The sequence below is a fragment of the Marmota marmota genome, unplaced genomic scaffold, assembly GCF_001458135.2.
Source record: "Marmota marmota marmota unplaced genomic scaffold, marMar, whole genome shotgun sequence".
Taxonomy (NCBI): domain Eukaryota; kingdom Metazoa; phylum Chordata; class Mammalia; order Rodentia; family Sciuridae; genus Marmota; species Marmota marmota.
Window position 1 is genome coordinate 16,096,458 of NW_026000241.1, and position 24,182 is coordinate 16,120,639.

Sequence of the window (24,182 nt, forward strand, 5' to 3'; positions counted from 1 at the left end):
ATTAAAACGGACCTGGGTCTCATCAAGGACTGTTCATAAAAAGGATTAGCTGGTGCATTACCGCTGCCAGGCAAAATGACCAAACACCAGGCGCCGACAGAGAAGGTGTGAGCAGCCCAGTCCAGCCCAGCTCAACATCTGCTGCTATGGGGCAGGGTTCTGGATGGGTGTCAGTGGACAGCGCCATTGCCCAAAGCCAACATCCAAGGGAATGTCAATGGCCATAACAGTGATCGAGCAAAGCTACGGCTGGAATTTGCCCTCCAGAAACAACAGTCAGGGCCCAAAGATGCTCGCTGCAGCACTACGGCAACAGCACTCAACAAAAGGGGATGAGTGGTCAAGTGCAAGTGCATCCAGAATGGGCAAGCGTGAAACCAGGTGTGGGCCGAGTGCCACCCATGCCACAACCCTTGAGAAGGGCTGGTAAAAACGAATGTACTGCTACAGCCCAGTGATGACAATAACAATTTCAGGGGTCAGAGGAAGTTCCCAGCTGTCCCTTCCAATGCCATCCTTAAAGTGCAGGAGCTGTCAGGTGACCAAGTGTTTCAAGTTGACTATCAGGTTACATGATCTGACAGGTATTAATCGACTCATGATGACAATATATTTCTACAACTGTTGAAGAATATCTTGGACGATGCACACACAAAAAATTTTAACTCAAAAAATATATCGCTGACCTAATGCAATAACTAACACTGTAAAACTTTTAGAAGAATATCTTGAGCATATGTTCATCTTGGACATAACCCAGCATCTTCGAACATTCAGTGAACATTTATTGGGCAATTAGTCAATGTCAATTACTCTGCTTGATGCTGGGGATATGGAGACAAATGAGATGGTCCCTGATGCCAAGCATCTTAAAAATCTTTTTGGAGCTCTTTACAGCTTTATTATTAATAAAATCATCCCAAACTTCTTTGATTCCTTGTATGCTTCTTGCCAGTATTACCTTGGTTGTAACCCAAGTTTGTGGAATTCTGGGGCTTATTAATCAATCAAGTAAGGATACAATCTGCCACATGTTAACAGTTCTCTAACAAGGCTGATGGAAAGAGGAGAATCAAGCCAGGGGAGGTGGAGGACAAAGGAAGAACAAATGTCACTCAAGAGTGCCCATGAATAAACATCACTGTTGAATTCAGACCGATACGTCACTGCCAACATGGCAGAAGAATTGCCAGCTATGGTTCCAAGTGATAGGATTGTATCAACCAACTCCAGGGACCTGGCTAGCAGGAAAGAAATGAAGATATCCATGTACCCAGGCATCTTCCCTACCACTGTTGCTGATGAGAAAGTTGAATTTCTTCTTTATTTTCCCTGACCTTTTTCAGGGGGAGGTGAGAGAATGTCTAAGAGGTCAACTACAGAGGAAAAGGGGAATAAAAACAACAAGTATGAAAGCATCCACTAGCAGAATAACAAAGTTCTCAGGAACTCAGGATGCTGAGCCTGGGGGAAGCAGGAAGTGGGGATCCGAAGAGGGGAGACAGATGCCTGAGGCTGCTGGGGGGTATGATTACACAGAGCTGGACCCTGGTTCAGCCTAAGGAAGGGCTTTCAGATCATTGACACCATCCACTGCCGGTTGGGCTGTCAGATACAGTGGGATCCTCCCACAGCCAGTTGAGCAGAGCTGAAGCTCTGGCCCTCAGTGTCCCATTCAGGGCTCAATGCTCTGAGAATAGGAAGAACCCCCAGAAACAGAAGGCAGAGGGGTTGAGGTGGCTGGTGCTACATTTCCCAGGCAGGCAAACAGGTGGGGAGCATTATTTGTGGCACATAGGAAATGCTTATGGTCTGACTTCAACAGAGGAAGCACTTAGCCAGCAATCAGCTCATTTCCTTCATCATCCTGTGCGCCCATCAAAGCCTTGATAGTGTTATCAGGGCCTACAAGGAGTGCCTAGAGGGTTTGAACTTGAGCCCCTTGGTAAATGGTGGGCCTCTCTGGCTCCAGGGACTTTTTTAGTACTCAGCCCCATCCCTCTAAAGCAGGACACCAAAAGCCCCTATAAGTCATCAAAAGCAAAAACCCCTATAATGTCATCAAAAGCAAAAACCCCTATAATGCCATAAAAAGTCAAGCAGAAAGCTTGATCCGTATGGCATCACAAGCAGACCATAATGACAGATACATAGGCCGAGAGCCACAAGGCTGACCTTCTCAGCAGCTAGACAGTGACCTCCTGCCAAGCTTTCTGAAGTGCTGAAAAGATTTTTCAGATCCTCGTCCCCATGCTCATGAACTTGGGCTCCAGAAACCCCAGTTTCAGAACCATGCTTCCTAACCTCTCTTGATGTGAATACCAGTTTTATGATACCAAAATGTTCCTCCAAATCTCAACTGATGGAAGGTCCACTTTTAATACTAGTTGATTTAAGAAATTCAGAGGTTTATACGAATCCACTCAGAGCTCTCTGCAACCATCCCCAGGCACCCCTACTCTCATGTGACTTGTCACCGCAAGTCAAGAAGAGAGGTCTCAGGAGGTTTGGCTCTGGACTTGAACTGTCCAATATGGTAGCCTTATCCACAAGGATTTAGTGAGCATATGAAATGTGGTTAAAACACATGCCACACTTCAAAGCCCTAATACAGAATAAAATGTAAATACCTCTTAATAATTTCATATTAACTATAGGGTAAAATAATATTTTGGCTATACTGGACTAAGTAATATGTGTTATGGGCTGAAACGTGTTCTCCCCAAATCCATATGCTGAAGTCCTAACTCCTATGCCTAAGAATGTTGGCTATATTTGGAGATAGGACTTTTTAAAGGGCAATTAGTGAAAATGGGGCCATTAGAGTGGGCCCTTATCCAAAGGGACTGGTATCCTTACCAAGAGAGGAAATTGGGACAGAGACATCAGGTATGGGTGGAACAGAAGACAGACCACATGCAGCCACAGTGAGAAGCCAACCCAGCAAGCCAAGGAGACAGACCTCAGGAGAAACCTACCCAGCCGACACCCAACCCTGTGGCTTCAGCCTCCAGCACCATGAGCGAATACATTTCTGATGTTTAAGCTACCTAGTCTTAGGCCTTTGTTATGGCAAACTAATTCACATGCCATTAATTTCTTCTAGTTAACTTTTTCAGTGTGGCTTCTAGAAAATTCGTAACCCCTCTGTGGTTTGAAGGACACTGCACAGTGCTGCTCTGGAGTTCCTGCCATGGGGACAACTCCTCACGCTGGCTAGCAGGGAGCAATGCTGCCATGAGGCCCTGGGGCCCAGGTACAGCTCCCTTCATTTGAATCAAGGGTCTCACCACTTGCCACCAGGCCCCCCAGCCAGTGAACTGCCTTTCCACACAGTTGTCTGGTTTTCTTAAAGGCAAATTAACAGCCTTGAACCGTTTCCTGAAATTGTTTGAGTCACTCCCTCATTCCCTCCAGGGTAAGGAAGCTGGGGAGGCTCAGAACTGAGCCATCACCACCTGGTGGGTCTGTTACTAACTAACAAACCAAATCACAAAGGGTATCCAGAGGTAGCAAGGACACCTGCCTGGAAACTCCAACTCAGTGGACTCTGCATGCTGAGCTTAGCTCTCCATAAGCAGTGCCTCACTTCCCGCCTTACACCACCCCCAGGGGTGACGATTTCTGGCCTGTCTTTTCCCTGTATTAGGTTTATACCCAAGGACAGAGATTATCCAGAAACAGATTTCATATTAAAGACTCCAAAACGGTTATGTCATGTGTACTCAGAGTCTTACATACCTAATTCTAGGTTCAAAAAGTTTGATCTATTACTAGGGGTGGGGGGTAGGGGGGTGTCTCAAGTTCAATCCATTACCTCTATCGATTCTTAAGAAATGGACAGTAAGGAAGAGGTAACACTTGCACCTGCTCATTTAACCAGTATTTTCAGGGTCCCTGCCCAGACATGGCCCAGGGTGATGGTGCTCACTTCCTAAGCGCCCTGTCCTACAAGAAACGAACACACAAATCCATGCAGGAAGCAGCTGCCAAGACAGCTATCGTCTGAGTGGGACCAGAGAGCCCCCAGACCAGTCCCCTGTGGAAGAGGGTGGCATAGAGGAATCGGGGGTCAGACCAGATGCCCGGGCAGACTAACAGCTCCTGAGAGGTCCCAGTGGTCTCCATCTCCCCAGGGCTCACAGAGTGGCTGGCACACACTGAGTGCTCAAAAAATGGAGTGTCATCCAAACTGGAACACTGGAGAACAAAGCAGGAGCTACCAGCTGGGTCAACTGCCAGCTGAACGGGCTATGTCACCCATCCTTCACCTGTAACTTTGGGTCCCTATTTTTCCCAGTTCCCTACTTCATGGACCTGCAGCATCAGAGTCACCAGGGAACTTGCTAGAAATTCACCTCAGACGTGCTGTATCAGGATCTGCATTTAACAAGGCCCCCAGGTGCTTGGCGATCATGGTGCCATTTGAGGAATTGTGTCAACGGGCTCACTAAGACAACTGAGAGGCTCTGTTCCAGATGGAGAAGACAGATGCCAGCAGGAAGAGTTGGGTCACTATTTGCCCTCTTCTTTGCCCACAGAGATCATTTACTTTTTATTTTCTTTTCACCATCTGCTTCTAATCATTTAAAAAAAAAAAAATTCCCCCAAACACCTACGACACAAGTCTTGACTCATTCTGAATGCAGCAGTCAGGTGGGTAAAAGATACATGGGGTAGAGGTGAGGGGAAAGGGGGATGCTGTTTACCAGATGCCTTCTAATAAACCAATATTACAATTATTTTGAGTCTTCCCTTTCTCAGTTTCAGGAAGCTGAAGCTTGGCGATAAAGATGAGGAAACTTGCTCAAGACCACGAAGTTGACCAGAGAGCATGCTGGCCTGGTCCACCACACCCAGCCCTTGCTGTCCCAAGCAGGAAAAGCACTGCAGTTCATGCCCTTGGAAGATGCTGGGTTGAAGAGGAACGTCTCCATGCAACAGGAGCATCAGGAAGGAGCACCTTTCTAGACCAACAGGCAATTCCATAATAGGTCTCCATCCTCTTATGTTGCCATCTTTTATGCCACTGAGAATAGAAGACATCAGACACAAGACTCAAAGTTCTCTAATATGGTTTCCTCCAATGCATGTGCATCCCCTGTGTGTCGACACAAGCACTTGTGTGTAAATGTTCCAAAAGAACCATGTTCCACAGTGTGGCCCTATGGGTTCAATCCCCACTACCAAAACACAGACACCCCAGAATTAGACCACTTCTCACCTTCACTGTGATTAGCCCAGCCAGAGCTCTCATAGCTAACCAGTGTCCCTGCTTCTGTCCTATGCCTACAGTCCATTCCAACACAGTATCCAGGGGGTCCTTTAAACACAGAAGTCAGGGTACATCATCTCTCTGCCCAGATCCCTTGCACAGCTCCCATTTCACTCAGAATAAAGGCCAAGACCTCCTCGGGGCCTGTGAAGTTCAACATGGCCTGTGCCTAACACCACTGCCGCTCCATCCTCCTCTCACACTGGCCTTCCTGCTCCCCTCAAATAGGTGACTCGGGATCCTGTCTGGACACTTCTCCAGATGCCTCTGTGCTGCTCTCCTGTTCCTTCAAGTCTCTGCTGAGATCTCACCTTCTCAATGAGGTTGCCTGACCACCCGAGCCCCAAGACTGCACCATCTTGTTCTAGTTTGTTTTCATAGCTCTCACCACCTTCTAGCAAACTTCAGTTTACTTCTTTGTTCTACTGTCTGTGTCCTTCCACTGAGATAGGAGCTCCCAGTGGGCAGGGATCCTTGTCAGTTCATGGTTGGAACTGGCCCACTAGACCAGGACATTCTACCACCCAATGCACAGTTCTTGAAAAAGTAGGTCGTCAAGAGAGTAACATTCTTGAGCCACTGGACCAACATCCGCAACTTCTGTTCCTCTAGAAGACAGAAAATTCAACTTGATATGCTTCGACCCTGTACTGGTTCTCAGGTCCTGACAGCTGAACAGATTTCCCAGCTGATACCTCTGGAAAACAGAGGCACCCTGTTTTTTTCCCCTCAGACTAGGATCCCTGCAGATATCATGGTACTTAGAGCCCTACTAATGACTGATCCCTTTCTCAGGGCCTGGAACTTGCCTCTGCTCCAGGGTACAGAGGAGAGAGGTGGTAAGCTCTTCTCCTATTATATCACCTCCCTTACTACTGAAAGCCCCCTGATGGGGAATGGCAACTGAGTTTGGAAAACCATATTAAAATAGTAGCTAAAATACACCCAATGTTGGATGTATGTTTTTAAATACATAGGTCACAATTATTCTGCGATACTCCTGCAGACAAATGTACATTTTGGGTTCTGTTTGGGAAAGTGGGATAAAGTCTCTGATGTATAGGTAGGAGTGGATACCCGGAAGGACGGTTCACCCCCAAAGCAGCAGCCAATGATATATATCTGTGGAGAATGTCACATAGAAAATGAAATGAAATCCAGGGATCAAATCAGATGCAGAGAATGTGGATATAGAATAATGTACAAGAAACAAAACCAAAGATTGGTGGGTTTTGATGCTTGATGAAACATGGAAATTCAGGAGTATCTTCCTTTGTACTTGGATTTGACCATTTAATGTTTCTCACTGTACAGCTTTTCATTTAGCACACTTATCTTATGAATACAATTATATACATGATTTCATTTTCCAAACCAAATTGTGTTTAGGTATCAATAATTTGTGTAAAGACCTTTTTTGTTTAATGAAATAATTTTTTTAAAAAAACCACACATTTTTCAATCAACTCATGATCAAAACCAACCCAAACAGAAGGACCTTCTATAATGCAACCGACCTGTCCTATTAAAAAATGTCAAGGGCATAGACGGGTAACTCCTAGTAATGGCTCCAGGATAAAAGTCACAACAACACTTGCTCTGGGGTTCCCTTTCACTAGAAGGACCTGAAGACAACTGGAGAAATGTGAGAAGTTCCATGATGAGCTAATAGTAATGTATATTTAAATTTCCTGACTTCAATAAGCATGCTCTGATTAAGAGTGTCCTTGTCTGGGGTAAGATGCCTGATGTAGTATGTAGAGGAAAAGGAGTCTTGCCTGTAACTTTCCTTCAAGGGATAAAGAGTATGATAGATGACAAAGTAAGCATGATAATGGTGGTTAACATTTGGGCAACCTGGGGGAAGAATTTATGGCCGTCTTTTGTGCTAGCTGGGTAATTCTTTTCTGAGTCTCATTATTTAAAGATAATATTTTACATAAAACATGTGAATGTATAGACACACATGGAGCGAGACAGATAGGGAGAGAAGGAGGGAGAACATGCACATGGGATGTTTGTCAAAAGTCTGCCCAATTCCAAACCAACTGGAATCCAGTGTTTTTGTGACCTTTTACCCTATTCACTTTACTTCCATCCAGTCAAATGCTTACTGAGAAAATGACTTTCTTGTTCAAGGGCCTAAAACCACCCTTCCAAAATAAAAAGATGCCATCTTCGTACACTGACCCAAACTAACATCTTCTCTTTAATCATACAGGCAGAAATAAAATCTATATTTTTATAAAAACAAAAGACAAATAATCCAGTGGTATAACTGCTGAATATAATGGTCCTCTCATCTTATGTGCTAAGGCTTCTGGGGCCAGGCTTGCTTTCCTTAAAGCAGGTGGACAGACTACCAAGGATGTGAGGGAAGGACAAGTGTGAAGTTTGAGATGTGCTGGGCCTTCAGGAAACCTTAGCTGGCTCCAAATCCTTCCTTAGAAGAGCTGTGGGCAACCCCCACACCCCACACTGCCATCCAGACACGGCCCCATGACCAATGCTTTTATCCATGTCCATCTTGACATGGAGTACAGCATGATGGCGCATGGCTGGCCCCCACTTCCCCTTTCGGGATTCCAAAACACATGACTTCCATTATCAGTTCTGCCTTGAAAGCCACTCCCCTCATCCTCTGCAGCAGGTCCTGGGGACAGCCCAGGATGCATGGGAGGCTGCTCCATGGTACATTCCCTGCGCAAGAACATTGCTGTCTTCATCCAGGGTTGTCTTAGGCCCTTCCACATGGAGTTGAAGGGGTCACACAGAAAAGCTCTACTTGGGAACCCAAAGTCTGGCAGAAGGTGGGGAGTTCCGATCAAGGCAGCCTAAGGGACCAGCTAAGGTCACATGGGGACTCACTTAGCAGGCCAGAGAATTCCCTGAATGACTTGGGAATGGATGCCTTGGGAAGGTGGAGAAGGTAAGGGAGAGAACCATGGCATCATTTGGGCCACCTTGATATGCTGAGAAAATAATTGGTAAGAAAAGGGTAGGACGAGCCCTTCAGTTTTACTTGATGAAGTCACCAAGCAAGAAGACCAGAAGGCTAAAAGATAAAAGACTCAAAGAATATCCATGCTGCACTAAGGCAGACCTGGCCAAATTCAAGTTCAGGAAAATAACAAATCCTCAGAGTTCAAACAGACCCAAGGGAGGTCGTATCTACCCTTTACCAGCCCCTCCCGCCTCCAAGCAAACACAAGGATCAGCAACTTACTGCTCTTCAGCATGCAAAGGCTGCTGAGCAGAATCCCCACATGCTTGTGTGAGGCCAGGGTGAGGAATAAAGCCTCAATACAGTTCAGTAAAATCTTTTTCCATTATTTGCAATGTAAACTTCTTACATGAGCTAATAAATTCAGTCAAAACACAAGAGTGCCTCTGAACCAAATGTACAAACATAAAAGCTGTAGTCTAGTGATTAAACTGTCCTCACAAATTTACTTTCCTTTTATTCATCAATTTAAAAAGCCACAGGAAACCAAGATAAAAGACTGTGATAATGACACGGCCATGGGTTAGACATGGCTGCAGGGATGTGACCAGCTTATTATCACAGCAGACGCAGCGCTATGCTGGAGCTTGCTGGCACCGGCTTACAACAGTCCACTGCTCAAGTTCCAGAAGGTCTTTAAGCCAGTGTTAAACACAGCCATCCGGAAAAGTCAAACTGGGTACTTACAATAAGTTATATTAAGGTAAAGATCATAAATACTTAAAACTCATCACTTCCTAATTATTTTACTGTATTGTTCTAGCATCTATGCTCTGGAGGTTATTTAGATCTATTGGGAATACAAGAGTGGGCTACTGCACCTCTCTTCCTAACTACACACTCAGTGAACTCATACTGGTAGCTTGAAATCCACCACGAGGAGAATATTGACATCAGGGAAATGGGCAAAATGCTTCAAGTCAGGTGACCCCTCCCCGAGAGCCAGTTGTTAATCACCAGTAGCTGCCACCTCTGGGCCATGTGCCCTGAGATGCTCACAGGATTCATTATGACAAAGACGTGAAGCCTCTCGCTAGCCTTACAACCTTGGACAAGGTACTTCTATTCACTTATCACATCCTAGAATAGTATGTGACACACAAGTACTAGTTAGTTCTAGATTATCTCTATGAGCAGTGGTTAAAAACCCAGGATTGCTAGGTTCAAACCCTGTCTCTACTACTTACTAGCTGTAAAAGCCGTAGGCCAATTCCTCAGCTCCTCTATATCTTGACTCCCAAACAATAAAATGAGGATAAAAACAGCAACTATTCTACATGTGGTAACTGGCACATAGGAAACACTCGGCTAGTGTTAGCTGATCCCATGACTATCACTCTAAATATTGTAGTTTTTTTTTTTTTTTTTTAACTGGGAATTGAACCCAGAGACTATTAAACACTGGGTCACATCCCTAATCCTTTTTATTTTTTGAGACAGGGTCTCACTGAGTTGCATAGGGCCTCACTACATTGCTGAGGCTGGCCTTAAACTTGCAATCCTCCCGTCTCAGCTTCCTGAGCTGTTGGGATTACAGGCATGAACCACCTTGCCCACCTTGAATATTGTAAAAATTCTTTATAAATCATTTCAAAGGGAGGTTGACTACTAAATAAATTCCTAGTCCTAATTTCTATATTATCACACCTCACTTTTCCCCAGTCACACTCTCTTATCTTCTAACCAGGACCACTGAGAAATATGGCTGTTTCCAAAATTTAAATTTCCTCCTAAAGAATAAATATTTACCCAAAAGTGAGGAACTATTTAAACCAAGAAGAAAATTTTGAAATAGGAATGATGATAGGTATGGTGGTGCACACTTGTGATCCCAGTGACTCAGGAGGCTGAGGCAGGAGGATTACAAATTCTAAACCTGGCACAAAATAAATAAAATAAATAAATAAATAAACCTGGCACAGTGTCGCACACCTATACTCCCAGTGGCTAGGGAGGCTGATGCAGGAGGACCACAAGTTCAAAGCCAGCCTCAGAAAAAGCAAGGTGCTAAGCAACTCAGTGAGACCTGTCTCTAAATAAAATACAAAATGGAGCTGGGGACGTGGCTCAGTGTTCGAGTGCCCCTGAGTTCAATCCCAGGTCCCCTCATGCCCACCCATCCCCCCAAAAAACAAATTCTAGGTAAGTCTTTGCAACTTAGCAAGACCCTGTCTCAAAATAAAAAGGGCTGGGTATGTAGCTCAGTGGTAGAGCACCCTGGGTTCAATATCTAGTACCACACATACACCCAAAGAAGGAATAACTAGAAAATGATTACTTTGAAGAGAATCACCTTTATAGATATGTAAGTTCCAAGTGTGAGGTGGCAGGATCTTTGTAATCCTTTACAATCACATCTTAAATAAAGATAAAACCAGTAAGAGAACACATTTTTATGTGAGACTTCAAAGAATTTTGGTGTTATAGGGACATCACCAGCAGATGGATAAACTCAGTGTAAGTGACGGTAAATAATAGAACGGTGCCTGGGACAATTTCACAAGAAAATTTCACCTACAGCAATGGCTATAAACTTTATCTTACATAAATTGTAAATAAGCTTCTGATAAAACCATTAAAATGTCAATGCATGACTATTTATATCAGCCCTATTTCAAAAAAAGAATGCGAGGTGAGCAAATCCCTGGATTCAGTTTCTGAGCCTTCCTTTGCTAATCATAATGTCCCCCAAGGCAATGTCCAAATGCAGAATACCAAGAACCCTTCATTCCAGCCAAAGAAGAAATCAATGGCCAAACAGCACTTACAGGACAATATCAGATCCCATGTCAAACATTCTCCACACCCCTCCATTCTTGATTGGTCCCATTTGCTCTCCAGCTATGCATGACATGGCCTCCCAGAGTAGGTACTCAAGTAACCACTCTTAGTGAGCTACTTTCCAGTGTGATCTCCAAAGCCCCGATGTCTCATTTCCCAATGGCACCCATATAACCAGACCCTATCATGAGCAGCTTTACCTCTGGGATGGATGATGCTGAGGCTTCTCACTTATCAAGTCTATTCCTCCCAGATTTCCCACTCCCCTGCCCTAGTTTCCTGTACCCCTAAGTGAACATTCAAGCCATGTCCACTACCAACAGACCAGGAGAACCTGCCAAAGGTGCAAAGCTAATATAGGAGTCGGGAACATTCCCCCGCATTTTCCTTGGGTACCCCATGGCTGAGAGGCTTGTCCTTTGAAGGACATGTCCAAGACTACCTCAGAGACCACTAGGGTCCCTCCATGCTGCCCTCTCAGGGGTCCTAACCAATCCTCCATCAGAACACTACAGGTCTGAGACAGGGAGAAGGAGCTGGCTGCAGTAGGAGAAGGTATCTCAACTTATGTCTTATGACTTCTGCTCCAGTGGGGGCTATCCCCCTTTCCACGACAAGTTTCAGAGTCTTCTGTAAAAGGACTCTGAACCACTTTTGGAGAAGAAAACTGAGAGTACCAGTCTATAAACTCCAGATAAAGTCAGTTTAGAAATGACCTTTAAAGGGTGTCCTGAACAGGTTAAATAAATTAAGAGACGGCCTTTTGAGCAGAGTGTCATACAGACGTGAAAAGAACAGGTAAATACTAGTTGCATCAGTACAGAAAAATCTCCAAGGCATTAAAAAACAAAAAACTAAGTTTGACTGAAATAGTTAACAGACTAATATTCACTAATTTTAGGTATATACTCCAGTGAGCTTTAATAAACGTATTCAGTTACACAACCACCACCACAATCAGCATCTAGCCTTCCATTGCATAGATTTGCCAAAATCTGTATATCCGTTCCACCATTGGACATCTTAAAAGAAAAATTAAGCTTGTTCACACAAGCATGTACACAGCATGCTGCCATTCAGGAAAACAAAAGCAAGCAGACACTCTAGATTTATTCACAATTTCTTTGTAGACACATAAGAACTGGAACTATGGCTGCCTTTTGAGGGTCCAAGAGACACCCTCTCTGTGCATAACTCTTAGCTTAAAAACATTTTTAGGCTAGGCATTGTGGCACACACCAGTAATCCCAGCAGCTTGAGAAGCAGAGGCAGGAGGATCACAAGTTCAAAGCCAGCCTCAGCGAAAGCGAGGCACTAAGCAACTCAGTGAGACCCTGTCTCTCTAAATAAAATACAAAATAGGGCTGGGGATGTGGCTCAATGGTTGATTGCCCCTGAGTTCAATCCCTGATACTCCCCCCCAACAAACATTTTTAACTACTTGCATATACTAGTAATTAAAAAACAAATAGAGGTTTTAAGACTTCCTGTAGCTAAGTCTGTGCCCTTTTTTTTGCCAAACCCTGCAACTTTTTTAGTTATGTCTACGAATTATCAAGATGACCAAGACATTTAGCATATTATTCTCTAAATGAGGAAGGAAACCGTTTTCCTTTCTCAGAGTTTTTACTCACTACAAGTTAATCTCCCTTAACTATCTGCTTATTATTTTTTCTTTTTGGTATTGAACCCAAGAGCACTTTATCACTGAACTACATCCCCAGCCATATTTTTTTTTAATCTGAGACTCATTTGGTTGCTGACAGTCTTATTAAGTTGCTGAAGCTGGCCTCAAACTTGTGATCCTCCTGCCTCAGCCTGCTTGAGTCATGAGGGTTACAGATGTGCACAACACCTGGCTATCTGCTTCTTAAATAAAAAGCCTCCAGCACCCCTGAAACCCAGGGATCAACGGATCCCAGCACTCTGCACTCGACTCGGCATGCCACGTGGCTGAGCAGGGTCCTGAGGCATTCTGTGGGATGAGAACATGGAAACAGATTCAAACACCAGGCAAAGCCCCAGGAAACCATGGCCCGTGTGACATCCTGACCAGGCCAACCAAGGCATCCGCCCACCTCCTCCCAGAGTCATGAAGGTACAACAGCAACTTAAGAGTCAAACTCCCCTGAAAACACCTCTAGGAACATAAAAGAATTATCTCATGAACATTTGCAATTTCCCAGAAAGCCAAAGTGCATATTCCCTTGTCTGGAGTTTTTTTTTTTTTTTAACATCAGTCACTGGTGTTGGCCCTTTTCACAACGTCTGACATGCGGTTCTGCTCAACAAAGGTTTCCTGAAGGCCTACTGGAGGGTGTCCCTGATCCTCACAGGAGGCAATGCATGACCTACCTAATGCCCCATACTCGGTTTTGCCTGGTCTTCCCCACCATTAAATTCAACTGCTGCCATGATTGCTTGGCTCCTTAGTGGGCTGCTTGCCTGCCCAACACGTGCAAGCTATTGATCTCACACAAGGCTTACTCCCTCGAGGTACTGTGCAGGACCAGAGGTGGGAGCACTGCTGTCGTCTGGACAAATACATGTAAGAAAACACAGCAGCCACGATGGGGCAGTGGTACCCACTCTTCAGCACATGCCACACACTGAAATCTCCACCTTCTCACGCCATTGCATCTAGCACATAGGGAGGTGAGCAAGTCCTGCTCCCTATCAGAGGCTCCCCATGCTCCCCAACTCCACCTGGCCCAGTTGGTCCCTCCAACAAAGTTCCGTTTGTAAGTATTTATTCTGGGCCTATCATTCCCAAAGCAGGAAACAGGCAGCATGGAACCAGCTCCAAGACAGGAAGATGAAGGTAGCTTCCCAGGGGCTCGGCCAGTGGCTGGCACCAACCCGTGGACTGACTGAGCCTCTCAAAACAGACAAACCTTCAGCAGGAAAGGTGGGGCGAGGCATTTCTGATCAACGCAGAGCCTGGTTAGGACTTTGGAGGGGGCAGGGATTATGAAATGATTTTTGATGATCCATAGACGTGGCTCCATGGTAGGATCCTCTAATTTGAAAATCTAGTCCCCAGTTGATTCCCCATCAATTCTTCTGACTGCATCAGGGAGAAAGTTCCACTGTGGAACACTCTGGCGAGTGTCTTTAATGTTCCCTGGGCCCAGGAAATCTCCCTTTCTAACACAAAGGGAGCATGGGTGCTTCTGCAGAAACTGGCAAAGGATAAACTCCCACTAGAAGTCAATGACACTGTTGTCTTCAGTGTGTTTACTTTTATAGTTACTTTTTGTTTGGGACATGCAATAATTAATTTTCTGGTCATGGAAGGGTCAAAGTTCTTTTTTCGTAAGACTAAAAGGCTGAAAGTCAGCTGGTTAAAAGAAAATATGAAATAAGAAGTATGACAGGAGGTAGAGATTTAAGACACCCCCCCTCAAAAAAATGCAAAAATCATGCAGGTAGTACGTGTTTTTTCTACATGGATACACCAAGAACCAGGCCTCTGATAACTACAGAGCAGAGCCACTGAGGTGAGCCCAAGAACCAAGACAGGGAAGCATGAGAGGCAGCTTTTAGGAGGAATGGGAAGAGCTCACGGCAAGAGCCCAGGCACACGTGATGTGGGGGCAGATGAGGAGGCTAGAAAGGTAAACCGAGGCCAAGTCATGGATAGCCCTGAGGCTGGAGGTAGCTGTCTGGTTTCAGCTGTGACTGTGGGGCCCAGCAGAGCTCTCCAACCCTCTCGACAAGTAGAAGGGGTCCCATCCCCAAAGCTGGACCAATTTGGAGGAGGAGGGGAGATAAGCTGGGGTGCATGGTGTCTGAGGAAAGGTCAAGGAAGCAGCTAGAACTACGTCAGCACTGACCACAGTCAGGCCTTGAAAAGGAGGATGTGGCTTATCACCAACTCAGGAGGCCCCACCAGGGTGGTGAATGGAAGGGAGCATGGGAGGACATAGGCGGCTTGGGAGGCAGGTGTTAGCCCAGGCAGGCTCCTGCAAGAGATAAAAAAAACTCATCACCATATTTGGGATGAAAATTTCTGAGGAATTAAAAAAAAAAAGAAAAAATTGGAATAGGCTTAAAGGGGAGAAAAAAAAAAAGACCTAAAGATAGCCTAAACAAAACACTCGGCCCCAGTGCCGGCCTCACTGTCTGCTGGCCATATGGCGTGTGATAAGCCAGAATGCGTGTATTTATCTTCCGTGGCTGGTCTATAAAGCTGAGTGCCAGCCCTCTGCAGTAGAGACCCTGTTTTGCTCTTCAGCCCCGACTCACAGCTCCCAGTCCTCGGTCCCTGCTCTGGAGGCGATGGTTGTCACCTCCCTTCCCCCATCCTTGCTGCTAGCCTCAGCCCCCACACTAGCCACGGCCTCCACAGCTGTTTTCCCACAACCCGATAAACCACAGGCCTTGCCCGTTTCCTCCTCAGCCAGCCAGGCCGCACTGTGGGCAGCCAGCTAGCTCCCTAGCATTCGCCTGAGATTGTGCACTCCGCCATCCCACAGGTCCTCCACTGTGGCTCCGACTGTGACTGATAGCAAAACACTTTCTTTGTGGCTGTCGAGGATTAGCACCTTGAACACTCCTTAAGAGCAATGTTGACTCGAGGACCACAGAGGGGTTGTATCTTCCTGGTGTATCTCTTCAGCCCTCCTTCTTGCTTTGGAAAATGGCCAAGCAACATCATCATCATCCCAGTCCACTAACGCAGGCCTGCACCCTGGCTCTCCATATCATGAGCAAATAACCACATACAGGTCCATTATGGTCCTGCGCCCAGGAATTCTGTTCTCCGCCTCTTCTCATGGCTACCTAAGTCTTTCCTTTGGTCAGCCAGGGTTTGAGCAGAGAAGTCCTGCTTACAGGATGGAGGAAGATCACTAGAATGCAATCTGCTACCAGGAGGCTAAGTTACAAGTGAATTTCAGATCAATGACACATTGTTTTTAGTATGTCCCACGCAATATTTGGCACATCCAATAGTCCTTACTTTTCCATGTTCCAAAACATTACATGTATACATGAAACCGCAGATAGGACCGAACCTTATACATACCGTTTTATGTATGTTGTATATGAACCAATGGTAAATCTCAATTCACAAATTAGGCAAGGTAAAAAATAAATAATAATTAATGGCCAGGCGCAGTGGCACATGCCTATAATCCCAGCAGCTAGGGAGGGTGAGGCAGGAGGATAATGAGTTCAAAGACAGCCTCAGCAAAAGTGAGGCACTAAGCAACTCAGTGAGATCCCGTCACTAAATAAATAGGGCTGGGGATGTGGCTCAGTGGCTGAGTGCCTCCCCCCCAAAAAAAACCCAATAATTAATGGTAAAATACAACCATTATAATGGTCTACAAAATGAATTATTTAAAACTTATGAATTGGTTATGTCTAGAATTTTCTATTTAATACTTTCAGATCTAGATTGACTTCAGATAACTGAATCCTCAGAAAACTAAACCATGGCTGAGGGGGAAATTCTGTGTGTATGCTAAAAGAAATTACTCTTTGCTCAGGTGAAATTCCAATTTAACTGGGAATCCTATATTTTTTACTTGCCAAATGTGGCAACCCTAGATTATCATGAAGTGACAGGACCAACCCTGGGGCAGCCCTGCTCTCACCCAGTAGCCCTCACAGGCCACAGAGCAGCCCTGCTGAGGTCTGGTCCTCCCTATTGACATCCCCGAGTTCATATCACAAAGGCATGCAGGTTCTCTGTGGTCCTGAATTGCAGAGATGACCCCTGGTAGGCTATGCACAAAGGATAACTTCTCAGTCAAAGCAAGAAGTTACAAAGAACCCAAAGGAAAGCACGGATGGCATAGTCCTGGCACAAGGAAGTGCAAGAGAAGATGCCCTGTCCCCAGCAAGTGTGAAAATACAAAGCATGGACACTCAGTGCCTTTGCACACAAGCCTGTCCTGAGCAGTCTCTCACACACCCCCAAGGGCAATCACAAGCCAATGGAATCCAAGAGCAAGAGGGGCAGGGGCTGGGGACTTAACAGGAACGTGGGCAGCTTTATAAATGGCCGGCACCTCAAGTGCTGGGGCAGCTGGTCTAGGCAGGTCCCAGCACGAGTCCTGGCAGAGGACAGAGCCCAGCCCCAGTGAGAAGCATTTCAGGGGCACAGACTCATAGGCTCTGGGCCAGAGCAAGTGCCCTAGATGTGGGGACACTTCTCTATACACACCCCAGAAGCAGCTGTTATTCTCCTGATCTGGCACCATCAACGTAATAATAGAAAGAGACTTCATCTCTGACCCATACGCTATTTTTACTATCAGTCAGAAATCCACTGGCTCATATCAAGTTAAGCTATAAGAAATTACCGTTTTTGTTAAGTCAAAAATGTTAGAATATTGGCAGTTCTGTGTAGTCCAATCAAATAACACTGAATACCTACTATTTGTCAGACTCTGTGCAAGTGTAGGCTGCACAGAATATAAATTGATCATCACCTGTATATTGATCACAGTGTTCAATTCACATGGCCACTTTCGAGGCAAATACTATTGTGTGCATTTCATAGAGTCAGAGACTGAGTCACAGAGAGGGTACAATGCTCATCCAGTTGAATACACACGAGGCCTGTATGACTCTAAAACCCACATGCATTCCACCTACCTACCATGAGCCCTGCCCTGGCTCAGTGGCTGACCATTCCTGCAGTATCAAGCACTTCCAGGAGTCCCACCTGGCAAAGGGACCACTCTATACTCAATCAAATCCAGTATCCTGTGTTAGCAGCAAAGTGTATTTAACAATAATTTCAAGAGGAACAAAACATTTGGAAGTTGATTTAGAGATAGGAGGGAAAGGTCAAACATGCACTCCTAAAAGAAACAAAAGTAATCAAGCAAGAAAAATTTGGCAAACCAGTTTTAAAATGCCTTCATTCTGCCTATGAACAAATAGATAGTGGGCTACTGAGAAAGCCATCAGGTATGGTGAGATCCAGCACTACTGCAAGCCTGGAGGCATGTGCTTCTGAGGCTGCCCTCCAGGAAGACCACTGGACTTCACAGAGGAAAGAGGATGAGAACACTCTCAAAAGTCAGGATCATCACTGGCCTCCTGGTCCCTGTAATCCCTCTCAGAGTCTGAGACCAGTACTATCAAACACATAAAAGGGCTGTCAGAAACTTAAAACAGTAGGAAGAAATAAACATTCTTCTCCTTGTGAAATAGAATTTGGACGTTGGAGAACACATAAACACAAAGTAGCTTCGACTAGTTCCAAAAGAACATCTAATGCCATCAGAATTTGAGGATGAGGAGGAAGAAGGGACTGACCTTCACGTGGGCCACGTAGTGACGACACGTCTCCTCCATGTGGGTCAGCTGTAGTTTCTCTGAGACCTGGCCGGCAGTCTCTCCCAGCAACACAAAGTAGACCCTGGGCAGCTGGCCCGTCTCCTTCTTGGACACATCTGCTGTCAGAACGTAATTGAGGCCTGCCAATAAACAAGAGGTCAAAATGTCAGAAAAGATAGAGGGGCCAGGCCACCTCCCCTCCCCCTCACAGGATCCACGCATGTTTCACAGGACACCTTGCCCTCCAGAGCATGGAGGACCGTGGGCCACGTCAGGACCTGCTGGGACAGACGTGTGCAGCCAGGTGCTCACAGAATCTAGACAGAACCAGGATGCACTCTGTCTTTGTGGTGACACTCATGTATGTACCTCATGACTACCCCAATTTAAACTTCATGCCACCACGAGGTCCCAGGGGAGCTGCTGACACACTCGTCAACCATTAGCTGTACCCGACCCAGGGCAGTGTTCAGAGAAGCAAGCATCGTGGCACATCTGCAGCCTGTCACTAGAAGCCTCTGAAATGATGGTGGCACCATGCAGTGACTATCCTGGGTGAGACCACCCACCACAAGGGAACAATCACGTCCAATAACTTCATCTCATCTCATGAATGAGGAGTCCTGCTCACTGTGTCCACTGGACTGCAGCACTCACAACTTACTGAGCACTGACTACGTGCCAGATGCTGTTGTGAGTAAAGGTGGGACAACATAGGCAAGGACACGCGTTCACGGTGCCCACATGCTTGAAAACCCAGAGGAAGGCTGCAGCAGATCTCGTTCTCAGGGGGCCAAGCATGGTGACCGTGCACTTTGAGGTGCCCATCCCTCTAGCAAAACCCGGGCCATAGTGGGCCTGGATAGAGGTCCACCCCTGAAAAAAAACAAAAAAACAAAACTCCTCCTCTGTACCTGAAGGTCTAATGGTAGTTGGCAGAATGACTGGGATGTGAAAACAGGAGGGTTACAAGGTCAAAGGCATGCTGGAGAAACCCAAAATGTTTTACCTCCATCATTTCAGAGTCCAAGTAAATTATAACAGTATGCTTCTTAGGTAAATATGGCTTTAGTATCGACAGACCCCTCTCACCGTTTTTTTGGGCACAGAAAAGTAGTAACTCTTTTTAACTGTTTTGTGGATTGAGAAGATATTGATGGTTTTAAATAAGATAACAGGAAGCTCCATTCCTAAAGCAACTGGAGGAGATGGCGGAGCAGTGGGAAAGCAGATGACCCAGGCCCATCTCTACACATCTGCCTCTTAGAACCCAGGGCCTCGGTACCAATAAAATGCAGTTCTGTGTCTGCCAGCCATTAGGTCCATGAAGCCAGGCAGCGGGCAGCTCTGGCTTTTAACATCAAAGGGGGAGGTCTAAACCAGGGTGAGAGGAAGGTGACCTGGGCAGGCTTTCTGCTGCATCTAATTGCTTCTCTGGGCTACTGCCATGTCAGGGCTCTTGCCACACCAAGCAGGCGGATTCCTGGTTAGCAAGGGCAAGCCTGCCCCAACTTGTTTGTTCCAGAAACAGCTGATTTCCAAAGCAAGGCTGGGTCAGCAGGAGGGACCGAGGTCGTGGATCATCCCAGGATAGTATTACCGTTAAGAAGAATGGTATGAATTGGGTGCAATGGTACAAAGCAGTTACCCCAGCTACTTGGGAAGCTGAGGTAGGAGGATCACAAGTTGGAGGCCAGCCTGGGCAGCTTCATGAGACTGTCTCAAAATAAAAAGGGCTGGGAGTGTAGCTCAGTGGTATAGTACTTACATAGCATGTATGAAGCCCCGAGGAGGAAGAGGGAAGGAGAAGAAAAGATGTATATGGGAAACCATTTGAACACAGGAAACATGGGCACCAGTTCAAGGGTTACACGCCAAAGGGCTGTGGATTCACAGGCCATTGAAGCTTTGCAACAATGTGGAGACCAACTAGTTTAAACCCTCCACCTTTAAGATGAGGGGACTGAGGTCCAAAAGGGGAAAAGACTTGTTCCAAGCCAGAGCCATCTGCCAGAGAGAGCAATCTAGAACTCTAGTCTCTGGTTTCGGACTAGTCCTACCATGTCGGTTCTTGATGCCTTTTTTTTTTTTTTAATTACCTGACCTCACCTAAAAACTTATTTTTTGGATGCAGAAACAGAACCAAACACAGAAAGAGATCCAGAACTACTGAACTCCAACCAATCTGCTTTCTAGTGATTACAACTCCCCTGACCAACAGTTAAAAAAAAAAAAAAAAGTGGGGTGGGGGGTGTAAGTTGAAATGAAGTGAGACTCCAAGCCCCAGTTAGCTGGAGAGTACACTGCTTGCTGGAAGACAAGCTGAAGGATCCTGGCCAGGGAACCTACTTAGGGTGGCAGCTGCCAAGTAGCCTGTCCTTGGTGGCCCCAGGCTAGCCTTCCTCCCAGGTGAGAGAACTACGGTGCCAGCCTCAGGAAAGGGAGTAATGGAGAGAACAGAACAAAGCTATTGTGCCACAGACAAGTTGGCTGAGCTCAGAGAAAACCCCGGGTGGAAATGAACACAGGAAGACAGAGCGGACAGTATCGATCCCCCACCCATATCCTCTTGGCCCGAACCCTTTCTCTGCGGTCCAGCCCAACCTGCAGCTACCAGCACCTGCGTCCCTTTACCCAGGGCTTTCTCTAGTGGCTCTGCCAACATGCACGGCAGGCCAGAGGGCCTGGGCAGCCCTCCGTGAGGCAGGATCCCTGTTCCCTCAGCCTTTAGATGGGATAGTGGAGAAGGTGCCTCAGAGCTGACTTTCAGGGTTCCCCCACAAGTTCCAACTGCCCACATGGGTAACCTGCCGAGTAATACACCTATATGGCTGCTAGGATAGTTATGTGTCAACTTGGCTGAGCTGTACAGAATACCCAGATATTTTGCCGAGCATCAATTCAGTGTTACTATGAAGGTATTTTTAAAGTGAGATCAACATTTAAATCAGACTTTAAATAAAACAGATTGATCTCTATACTGTGGATGAGCTTCATCCAATCATTAGTCTTAAAAAAAAAAAAAAAAAAAAACTAAGGTCCCCTCACAGAAAGAAGGAATTCTGCTTCTAGCCTGCTTTGGATTTGAGATTCAACCTCAACTATGCCCTGGGTCTCTAGCCTATTGCCTGCCCTGCAAAATTCAGATGTATCAGCCCCTACAATCTTATTAACTAATTCTTTAAAATCAGTCAATCAAGGTCAGGGGTCAGATCAGTGGTAGAGCTCTTCCCTAGCATGTGAGAGGCCCCGCGTTCAATCCCCAGCACCAATAATCATCATCATCATCATCATCATCATCATCCAACCAACCTCATATTTATATCTGTTTTCTGTCTCCCTCCCTCCCTGTTCCGTTTCTCTGACTACAGCTGCCCACCCTTGCTGTCTCAGTACCCCATTTCCCTACTGGTGCTGCCAGGGATCACCCCTGGTTTTGCTAGTTTTGTTTTTGTGATGCTGGGGAATGAGCCCAGGGGGTATTCTACCACTGAGTTTCATTCCTCGGTCCTATTTATTTATTTATTTATTTATTTATTTTACATTTTGAGACAAGGTCTTGCTAAGTTGCCCAGGCTGGCCTTGAACTTGTGATCCTCCTGCCTCAGCCTCCTGAATTGCTGAGATGACAGGCATGGGCCACCGAGCCCGGCTCAGAGTTTACTCCTGAATCAATGATGTGCACTTGGATCCTTGACTCTAGATCTATTTGGGGGATGACCCAGATTAACACAGGGAAGTCAAGAAAAGGGAATGGATTTGACCTTCAACATGTGCCCAGCACTGGATTGGGTACTTTAAAAAACACCAACTTCCATCCTCAAACTGCAGAACTGTAGACATGTGGCATCTCCTGCAACTCAAGGAAGGGGAGGAAGAGCAGCAGCTCAGAGACTGAGCTGAAAATGAGGCACACTGCTCTGCCCCAGGCGGGAGTGTGCATGCCAACACTCTCAACATTTCAGAAAAATCTGAAAGGTAACAATCATGGACAGACTGAATTAGCCTATTCGCCAAGTACAATCATTTTGGAAGCATTTCATCTCGAGAACCGTCTACTTACTGCTTCTCCTTGGTTCAAAATTTATTTTGACATTTGAAATGACCCAAAAAATAGTCAATTCTGTGTCTGACTCTTCTAGAAGCAAGACGCACCATGAGAAACCCTGCCTGAGTGAGGAGGGTCTTGTAGCCGCAGGCAGTAAGAAGAAACAAAGATCATTCTGCAGCTCTGGGCTCCGCTGATAGTTTTAAACAGCACTCACCCAAGTCCCCAGGGGGGCTGGGAATGGGCTCCATGGGAAGTGGAGAATGTGTCAGAGCAGCAGCCAATCAGCTCACTTGGTTTGGGGCGTACTGTAGCTGCCCCTCACATGAGGCAGACAACCAGCCCCGAGAGGGTGCTGGTTCTGATCCGGGCCCTGCTCCAACAGCACATCTCACGGCTACAGGTTTTCCATTCTGGCAGCTCGTGTTCCTGCCATGTCAAATGATGTCATGTTGATGGAAAAGCTGATGAGCCCCGAGGGATGCTTTCCCTCCCTCCTTCCCCTGCCCCCAGCTGGTTCTTTAGGACCCCCCACACCAGCCTGGGCCAGGAGGGAGCCAGCTGTCTCCCATCAACTCTGGCTCTGGTCTCTCCCAGCCAGTTTCGAATCATTCCCATTCTCCATCAGAAGAAGATTTCTGCTGGGAAAAATCTACTCATAAATTCTCCTTCCAGGGTTTCCCTTAGAGTTTCCCAGGAGAAAAGGCGAAAGGGTTATTTCTACTTTAACAGCTTTCCTACGTTTTCTCCCTCTTTTCCTCAAGGAATGACACAGTCATTACCAGACTGAAGGTTCCCCCATTCCTTACTCATCTTCACTTTCCCTTGTTATCCCACTGCCTGCTTCTCAAAAGACCAGGACTCAGAGGATGTTCTCTGCATGCAAACACTCTCCAGAATAGAAATGCATCCCTAAAGCAGAAAAAGGGCCCATGGTCAAGTTGCGCGTTTCCACCCAATTTCCCCTATTGGTGTGAATGGCCAGCTCTCAGGCCCTGGGCTCGATAGCTTGTCCAGAGGCAGGGCAGACACCTCTGCTCACTCACAACTTCATCAGGCTATCTGACAGCCAATGGAAACGCAGCAGCACTGGGTCAGTGTGCAAAACAGAACCATGGAGGGCTCACCCCCAAACCCACCCTGGTTTTCATTCAACACTGGTGAGAGTCCAGAGGTGCCAGCCTGGATTCCCAGCCTTCAGGGAGAGAAATGAACAGGTCAGGCTTCAGCCTGTCCAGAGAGGAGCAAGATCACTATCTACCCTTCCTTTGGCCAACCAGGAGGCTCCATGAGGCTGTAAGCAGCTCCCCAGGGAAAGGATGAAGTGATGAATAACACTCCTGGGGACAGGCAGAACTCTTGTTTTTCAACTACTTAAACACATTATGAACTTGCCCTTGGGGGAGTCCACTGTTGGAGTGAGAAATCTGTGTTCATGTACCAGCATAAATCTGCCAACCAAGGAGCCTGCATGTGTCTAGAAGAGCAAGCAAGAAAGACTCCTCTCCCCCCAAAACAAAAGCCCCATGAGGGCAAGGATTATGCCCATCCTGTCTATTACTCTGTGCCCAGGGCTGAACAGTGTCTGGCACTTTGTAAGGGCCTCATAACTATTGATCGAACATGGATTTGCCTCACGATCCCATCTCCGCGCTTCTCAAGAGACCAACGAAGGAAATCAAGAGAATGGCCCTGGCCTGCAAATGCTCTCTGGAAAAGAGATACAGGCTTTTATCGTGATTTTGTTTGTTCGCGTGGAATTTTTCTTTCTACTC

General features: G+C 46.2%; 2 protein-coding genes across 2 annotated transcripts in view; one reads left to right on the plus strand and one right to left on the minus strand.

Moving 5' to 3' along the window:
- Itga9 (integrin subunit alpha 9) overlaps window positions 1-24,182 on the minus strand; it is a 313,338-nt gene that overhangs the window by 210,438 nt on the left and 78,718 nt on the right. The window contains exon 15 of the mRNA XM_048794712.1: window positions 18,339-18,499. Within this exon, the coding sequence (XP_048650669.1) occupies window positions 18,339-18,499 (161 nt within the window). The remainder of the gene's footprint in view (window positions 1-18,338; window positions 18,500-24,182) is intronic.
- Window positions 3,908-6,518, plus strand: LOC107144950 (DNA-directed RNA polymerases I, II, and III subunit RPABC4-like). The gene is made up of 2 exons (XM_048795333.1): window positions 3,908-4,003; window positions 6,339-6,518. The coding sequence occupies exons 1-2, from the start codon at window positions 3,908-3,910 to the stop codon at window positions 6,516-6,518; spliced, it is 276 nt and encodes a 91-aa protein (XP_048651290.1).

Coding starts and splice junctions, on each gene's coding strand:
- LOC107144950 (XM_048795333.1), top strand. CDS start 3,908: ATGGCCCAGGGTGATGGTGCTCACTTCCTAAGCGCCCTGTCCTACAAG. Junction 4,004..6,338: donor CAGCTGCCAAGACAGCTATC/GTCTGAGTGGGA, acceptor TCTGATGTATAG/GTAGGAGTGGATACCCGGAA.